We start from the raw sequence: 8663 nt of genomic DNA, 5'->3' as shown, positions 1-8663 counted from the left end.
AAATATTCTATATTTTTAATACATAATCTATTTTCTCTATTATTAAAATATAAAATAGAAGTTTAAATTTTTATAAAACTAAAATGTTAAAATATTTAGAAAAATAAAAAATATAGCAATAGTATTTCACTTAAAAAACCGTGAACCAATTCCAGTGATGCCACCTCCTGTCCACATGACACATACACGTGGATAAACAAACTGCGTAAACCCCACCACTATATAAAACGACCCTCACCGTCAGCACCAGATAGATTCAAGATTCTCAACTACTAAAGCGATCGAAGAAAGGAACTAAAAACCAAACCAGTGTCTCACTCTCACCCCAGAAACTCATTGTTGTGTGGCACAACAAACTTCACCAATGATGAAAGCCCTCACAAGCTCTTGTTCTAAGGCCAGGGTCGAGACTCTAGGACCCTTCTCTCCCAGAGTTCCCCTTTGTGTTTCTGATAGACCCGAATTCTGCTTCACCCTTCGTTCCAAAAATGAGAAAAAGGGATGGAATTTATTGCTCCTGAAACTGGTTCGAAACAATGATCTTTACCCTGTTCATGCAGTGCCACCAAAGGACCAGGTTTGCTTCTTTTTTTTTTTCTACGCTTAGTTTCACATTTTTGTTTTTCTTTGTTGGAACTATCATAATTCTTTTGTTTGTTCTTGGTCTTCTTGGGGTGTTTCTTGTTTGCATGTTAGGAACATGATTCCTTTCAAGTGGGGGTGATTCTTGTTGGGTTCTCAAAATATGCTTCTTTTTCTTTTCTTGTTTTTTTTCTTCTTTCCTTTTTCTGAAATTTCGTGTTTCCTAGTAGCTTGCCCAGTTTCTTCTCACCTTTTGGTTTCTTTTTATACGCTAAATATTCTCCCTTTTGTATGAGTATGCGTAGATCCAAAACTTGTTACGAAACATTTCGTATTACTGCTATGCTAGACTTCTTGGTTCTGATTCCATTTTCACTTTCTTTTTTTGTTTCCCTTTTATGGGAACGGTTATTTCTTGAAATGTTTGGCGACTTCAGCAATTTACTTTGTTTTTTATAGCTTGGTACGATTCTTTCCAGCATATTTCGGGTTTGAAGTTTTCTCTGTTGCTCTGGTGTTACTGGTGGAGCCTCTTTACTGTCTTGAGAATTTATTTCAATGATTTTGTATAATTCAAGAGGATATGAGCCAAATGAAAGACAAAACTTAGATGCAATTTCTGAATACTTTTAGTACTGGTTTTCAATTGGAGTTGGAGTTTCACCTCAATAATTCGTGTTATAAATTTTGCATTAAGAATTAGCATAGATTACCTAATTAAAACTCCAATTCTGATTGGAGAACAACACTAAAAGAGTCAAATTCTGATTGCAGAACAACACTAAAAGTATTTAAAGATCTAAATCCATGTTTTGTTCCCAAACTAATTGGCTTTTCTGTTATGTGGGGAAATTCGTTAAGAAATGGTTGTCTAGTTGTTGTATTTACATTAAATAAATTGAGAACGTACAAGATTTTGGCATGTTTGATGAGACAGTCTCTTGGCCCGAATAAAATGTTGCAGGTGGACTTGGAAACTGTGGAGCCTCAGGCTCAACAGAGTGAACAAACAAGTGGGTTCTAATGACCTTTTGTATTTTTCCTACTACATATATATGCCGTGGAACTCAAAATCCCAACATTGTAATTTGTTGTGCAGATGAATCAAAGTTTGTTCGTGTATCATTCCAGTTACAAAAGACTTGTAATTTTGGTGAACAGTTTCTTATAGTTGGAGGTGGTCCTGTGCTTGGTTCATGGGACCCTTTAGAGGCATTACCCATGACATGGTCTGAAGGACATGTATGGGCTGTGGAGCTGGTGAGTAAAATCTGTTCAGAATTTGAAAATATTGTTGGATCAAAAACTTTTATAAATGTTGTATATGCTTCCTTTGTGTAATCAGGATATGCCTGCTGGACAAACATTCCAGTATAAGTTCATACTGAAAGGAGAAGGGGGGGATATTATTTGGCAGCCACGGTTGGATCGATTGATCCACACTTGGGAAACTAAGAATAGAATAGTTGTTCTCGAAGATTGGGAGAATGTAGAACTTCAGAAAATAACAGAGGAAGATCAACTTGCCGAGCCAAATGAGGAACCCCAGGTTTGACTTTGAAGTGCCAACTTTAGCTGAATTTCTTAATAATCCTCAAGAAGAACTGGATTCCAAAGCATCGGAAATATCGTCTGTATAGTACTTTAGCTGAATTTCAGTTTTGGCCACTTCTGTTAATCTGTAAAGTACTAGGAGTTTCGTGCGCAATAGATAGCGCTTTTGCTGTATGTCATACCATAGTGATAGTGATTTTTAAAAAGGCATCTTAGAAGATTTATTCATAACATCTCTCAGAAGAATAGAATTTTTCTGAGAAAATTAGTGTTACTTCATCTTGAATTCTCATAAAGTATGCATCTTTTGATTTATTTTTCTAAAAACATAAAAAAAAAGAAATGAACAAAAAAGAAAATAGAGAGAATTCGTTTCCCTTGAAAGCATACATGCCTGCGGCAACTGTACCAAACTACCAAAGGTATTCGTGCTACATAGCTGCTCTGCAGTCAAAGTTCAATAATTTAGGGTCCTGTTACTAAAGTAAAGATGAATGTTGTGGCTTGAGGATTCTGATTAATAAATTACAAGGGGAAAATATAATTAATTTTTTTTAAATATGTTGGAGGTTTTTTTCTTCTATCAGACCTTCTTACTTCTTCTGCATCTATTTCAGCTGACTCAATGCTTTCCTCTCCTTGTTGCTCTACGTTAGTAACTCATTGCTCATCTACATCTGCAATTGCTTGCACTTCTCCTCTGAACTCATCAGTTGAGACAACCTCTTCTTCAGCTTTCTAAGAAGAAATCTCATCAAATACTACATTTCGAGATGTAACAAATTTCTTAGTGATTGGATCCATGCATTTCCACCCTTTTCTATAAGGGCATAGCCAACAAAGATGCATTTCTTGGCTTTTGGATCTAATTTGCTTCTTATTGTCTTTTGAATATGTACATAGCAGATGGCTCCAAAGACTCGAAAATAATCCACTATTGGTTTATCCCCATAGAGTAGTTCAAATGGAGATTTCTCTTTGCCTGTCCATGGAGGCAACTTGTTGATTACATGACAAGCACATTGAATTGCTTCTGCCTATAACTCACGAGGCAGATTTTTGTCATGTATCCATGACAAGCTCACTGAAGTTAGATGAGCTAATTTCCTTTCAGCCACTGCATTTTGCTGCAGTGTATCTCGACAAGTAAATTGCCTTTGGATCCCTTTTTTCATGACAAAAAACTGTGAAATCTGTTGAGTTGAACTCACCTCCATTGTCACTCCTCAAGCATTTGATTTTTGCATCAAACTCCTTCTCCACCATGTCAGAGAAAATAACAAACTTATGTGTAACTTCACTTTTCTCCTTTAGGAAATACAACCAAGTATATCGAGTGTAATCATCCCCTAGCACCATAGTATATTTACATCCACTATAACTAGGTGTTTTTGTCGACCCCATTAGATCTGTGTGTATAAGTTCGAAAGGAATGGTTCTTTCTCTGTTGGAACATTTAAATGGCAGCTTGTAAGCCTTACCAAATTGACATCCTTGGCAAACAACTTCCTCCTTCACCTATTTCAATTCTGGAAGCCCACCAATAAGCTTATTAGATGCTATAATTTGTAGCATTTGATAGTCTACATGCCCAAGTCTAGCATGCCACAGGGTAGGACTATCAACTTGGCTGGTTCTTTTGACATACGCCTCTCCTGCAGATAAAACAAACAAAGAATTCTTCCTTTTTTCTTCCAATATGATGTCAGCATCAATATTTCTCACATCATTCAGGATTTTGACGCTATTGGGGCCAAAAAGAAGATGCTTGCCTGAGCTAGTCATTTGTGAGACATAAAGGACATTTTTCTTTAAGCCAGGAACATGATAGACGTCACTCAGCTGAACTTCATTGTTGCGAGCATTGATCTTTACAGTTCCCTCCTTCACAACAGGATGTGTTGTGTTGTGTTGCCAGCAATGACTATGACTCTGTCTCCATTGTGATGATGCATTTCAGAGGAAACTTGATTGTTCCCTGTTACTAGGGATGGGTAAACAGGCCCAAGTCCATGGATTGGCCCGTGGGACCTGTAGTCCGCGCGGGAAACAAACCAAATTTTTTAAATAGTCCATGGTTATGTCATATTTTTTGGTCCGTCCCGCTTAATCCACGGACTATGCGGGTTTGGCCTGAGGGGTCCGCAGGTTGTCTGCATTAGGTTTGATTTGTGTGACCCAGTTACATTAGGTTTGATTTTCTCTCTTCCATTTAAACTTTTCTTTCTTCTTCTCTTCACAGACTCGTGGATGTAGCAGGCTAAGAACACTTTTTCTCCTCACGGTTCTTCTCCACCACGCACTCACGCACGCGTGCAGTAACACGACTCTTTCCCTTTCAAGGAAAATAGAACGCGACTCATGCTCACGCAGTCACGCGACACACCATAGCAGCACAACCTCGGCTCACCACCACGCCACCATGCAAAGTACATCTCTTCTCTCTCTAGAATTTGTTTTTATCCTATTTTTGTTGGGGCTGATCATTGTCGTTGTACTCTTAAAATAAAAGAAAAATGTGAAAAATCTATAACTTTTGATCCGCTACTCACACCTCTTTTTTTTATTTTAACCCTCGGCTTCATTGCTTTATTCCCTTTGTCGGCTTCATGGCCTCAGGAACAAAGCTTCCTCCTATTGTTGTTTGTTGATAGTGTGTGAGATCCATGACCCTCATAGTCTCATGTTGTGTTTAGTGTACGGTTAGATTTTGCATCAACTCCGGGATAGGCCATATATTATAACCTTTGTTCAAGTACCTTGCTCCTATCAGCTTCCTACATGTAGATATACATTTCAATTTTTCCATTGCACTTAACAAACAACTGCAACATTTGCAGCTGATATTTCTATCTTCTCTCTGCATTTTTCTTTCTTGAAGGACATTAACAAAAGCCAATTTTTTTTTATATTTTTCACACGTTTTTGTTTTGGTATTTGACATTTTTTGATGCATTAATTAATTATATTATATTAACATACAATTAGAGCATGCGAGATGAAATCTATTAACAATTTCAAAATTTTAGTTTGAGCCTGACAACACCAAAAGGATAGAAATTGCAAAATGAAAACAGAGCTAATATTTTCTTTTCTTTTTTGCACGAGACAAGTAGTTGAACTGGCAGTATATTTTGTAGAGAAAATCTAAATACGGATAAGCTATTCATAATCTTTATTTATAATCTCGGATATAGACTGTATAAATAGGGGAAATGTGGTGGAAATTGATAAAAGAAGTGAAAAAAGAACTTGATGACCTGTTGCAACGGAAGCCTATGTGATCATGTTGACAAGTTTCTTTTCTCTGTTGTTTGTGATGTTATCCTATCTTATTCACGTTCCTGCTTTTAATATTTGTGATTCATGGCAAAATATGTTCTTTTAATAAATCACAGTATGATCAATTTTCTTCAAAATTGAGAAAAATAGCATTCAATTTTATTCCATCATTGAGCATTTACAGTTGTTCACACTCTATGTACTTTCTTACGTTCAAGTACTTTCTTCTTCAATTCTATGTTTTCTTTCTCAATTCTGTTGCAGAGATACTTTTGTTTTCACAAACTTACTACGCCCATCACACTTCACTTGTCAATTATTTATTTCCTTTCAATTGAATTATACTTAGTTGATTCTTTAATATGTTCTCTATTACTAGTGATTCTTTAATTATTATTATATAATAAAATCGTGGGATAAGGGAATGAACCACGAAATTCTTGATATGCAAGTTATGGGCAAGATGAATTGAGTTTTTGTGTGATTTATTTGATTTTAGAATTGAGTTCATTTAATTTTATTATTTCAAATTTTAAATATGGATTCTTTTGAAGTTAATTTTGATGAGAATGACAATGAGAGTATTGATGTGGATCTGCATGGAAATGTTATTCATGAAGATGAACCTATTGAGTCTAAAATGTCAAAAAAGAGGGCTAGAAATTATTCATCACATATGTGGAATTTTTTTTGAGAAACCTGTTATGCATAGTGATGGAAAAGTGATGAGTAAATGCAAATATTGTTTGAAAGATTATGTGGGTGGTGACAATAAGAATGGGACTTCAACCTTACAACGTTGTATGGGGAAATGTGATGTATATTTGAAGACGCGTTCTAATAGTGATGTTGGAAATATTATTCTCGATCATGCTGGGAGATTAAGAAATATGAAAATAGATCAAAGTGTGGTATATGTATGATGATTATTGAGCATGATCTTCCATTCTCTTTTATTGAACATAGAAGGTTTAAAGATTTTTTACAATATTTGCATGTTGATGTGAAGTTACCCTCTAGGCGTGTTGCTACCATGAATGTGAACAATCTGTATGAATCTGAAAAGAAAAAAATGAAATGCATGTTGTCTAAAGTCCCTAGTAGAATAAGCTTGACATCTGATGTGTGGACATCTTGTACTTCTGAGGTTATATTTCATTAACTGCGCATTATGTTGATGCAAATTGGAAGTTGAATAGTAAAATGGTTAATTTTTCTTATTTTCCTCCTCCACACTCGGGGCGTGAGATGGCTAAAGTTATATATGGTTTTTTTGGAAGAATGGGGGATTGAGCAGAAAATATTTTCATTAACTCTAGATGATGCTTCTTCCAATGATAAAATGCAAGACTATTTGAAGGAAAGACTTTTGCATACTAATGGTTTAGTAAGTGGTGGTGAATTTTTTCATATCTGATGTTGTGCTCACATTTTAAACCTTAGTGTTCAAGAGGGGTTGAAAGTAGTCGGTCCTGCTGTAAAAGAAAATTAGGGAAAGCATTAAGTATGTTAAGGGATCAGAGGGTAGAATGAAAGTTTTTAAAGCTTGTGTTGCAAAAGTTGGTGGTATTCATACAAAGATGGGTTTGACCTTAGATGTCATTACTAGGTGGAATTCTACTTTTATGATGCTTGAGAGTGCCCTTGTATATCGATGTGCTTTTTGTAGTCTTGAATTTGATGATAGGAGCTATTCAAGTTGTCTTATTAATGAAGAATGGGAGAGAGGACGAAAAATGTGTGATTTTTTGCGTCCTTTTTTTCAAATCACAGAGTTGATATTTGGTTCCTCTTACCCAACGTCTAATTTGTAATTCATGCAAGTGTGGAAAATTGAATGTTTATTGCTTCAAAATTTGAGTAATAAGGATGAGTTGATTAGAACAATGGAAATTGATATGAAAACAAAGTTTGATAAATATTGGAGTGATTATAGCAATGTGCTTTCCTTTGGGTGCATTCTAGGTCCACGCTTTAAAATCAAACTTTTGAAGTATTGTTATTCAAAACTTGGTCTTGATCCAATATCTTGTCAAGCAAAGTTGAAAGTTATGGAGCACAAGTTGTATACTCTATATAATGAGTATGTTCAAATGTATTCCAAAGAAACAAGAAGCAATGCTGGTTTAAGTCAAGGTTGATCACAAGAGACTATGGTTATTACTAGTACTATTAGTATTGCTCAAGTTGATGTTATGGATGTAAGTCAAGGTTTCTCTTAATTTTTTAACCACCAATCATTTATTCTTATTTACTTTGACTAACTATTTTTTATTTTTGTGGAATTAATGTAGGAGTTTATACAATTTGAAGATCAAGATATGTCACAAGTGGGTAAATCTCAACTAGATACATATTTGGAAGAGGCAAATCTTTCAAATAAATATCATCCTAATCTTGATGTTTTGCAATATTGGAAGGACAATCAAGCTCAGTTTCCAGATTTTGTAACTCCTCCAATGATGGTTGGTTGGTCCATCTTTGAATGGACATGATAAATGGAGAATACTCCTTTTTCAAACCCCTAATGAAGTATCTCCTTCACCTTGCCTCACTGATTTTCTCACTCAGATCTGCACAAAGATTTTTAATCTTTAAGAAGTATTCAGCAATTGTAAGATTACCTTGCACTGTGGATGCAAGTTCATTTTCCAGCAACTGCAATCGAGCAACATTTTTCTTGGGGAAGAGTTTTTCTAGTGTCTCCCATACATCCTTTGGTGTGTCAAGATCTCTAATGTGATCAATTAATTCCTTGTTGACCATCATTCTCAGAACAAACAACATCTTCCCATATTTTACCTTCCATTTTCGTCGGGCCTCCATCGTGTCCGGTGTATCTGGTGGCATTTTCATATCATTTTTTGCCATGAGATCCCATAAATCTTGCCCTTGGAGAAAAGCTTCCATGCACAGTCGCCAATACTTGTAGTTCGATCGTACAAGTTTCTCAACACCAAACTGCATATTTGTTCAGTTTCCACCAGTTTGCGAGTCCATGAAAACCAGTTCAGTCTGCCTTAAATTCTTAGAGCGAAGAATTGAAAAAGAGAAGAAAAAAAGCCCAGATCAAAGTCCAAGCTCTAGATACCATAAAACAAATAAATGAATATTTGAAATATGAAAAACAAGATACCAAATTTTTACTTTTTTTTGTTATCTTTTCGCTTCTTTTTATTTGCTTTGATTCTTTTCCAAAATAAAACATACCATCAAAGTATTTTTCTATGAACACTCCTATAAAA

General features: G+C 35.4%; 1 protein-coding gene across 2 annotated transcripts; it reads left to right on the top strand.

Annotated features, from left to right (window-relative positions):
• The first annotated feature begins 240 nt into the window (after positions 1-240).
• On the top strand, positions 241-7939 carry LOC114406156. 2 transcript variants are annotated; one of them, XM_028368752.1, is made up of 5 exons: positions 241-577; positions 1547-1595; positions 1682-1842; positions 1928-2131; positions 7713-7939. In XM_028368752.1, exons 1-5 carry the CDS (start codon positions 365-367, stop codon positions 7911-7913), a joined length of 828 nt encoding a protein of 275 aa, XP_028224553.1. In that variant the 5' UTR covers positions 241-364; the 3' UTR covers positions 7914-7939. The 2 variants fall into 2 exon arrangements, with proteins under 2 accessions (XP_028224553.1, XP_028224554.1); XM_028368753.1 differs by lacking the exon at positions 7713-7939 and adding an exon at positions 2754-3087 and having other exon boundaries at positions 242-577.
• Positions 7940-8663: the final 724 nt, after the last annotated feature.

This window comes from Glycine soja, chromosome 3, assembly GCF_004193775.1.
Source record: "Glycine soja cultivar W05 chromosome 3, ASM419377v2, whole genome shotgun sequence".
Lineage (NCBI taxonomy): Eukaryota > Viridiplantae > Streptophyta > Magnoliopsida > Fabales > Fabaceae > Glycine > Glycine soja.
This window is presented reverse-complemented; position numbering and strand designations above follow the sequence as displayed.

Bases quoted from the DNA above. Each gene is read 5' to 3' on its own strand.
- LOC114406156 (XM_028368752.1), top strand. From the start codon at position 365: ATGATGAAAGCCCTCACAAGCTCTTGTTCTAAGGCCAGGGTCGAGACT. The intron at 1,596-1,681 runs GTGGGTTCTAAT...TTTGTTGTGCAG, and splicing joins TCAACAGAGTGAACAAACAA to ATGAATCAAAGTTTGTTCGT. The intron at 2,132-7,712 runs GTTTGACTTTGA...GAATTAATGTAG, and splicing joins AGCCAAATGAGGAACCCCAG to GAGTTTATACAATTTGAAGA.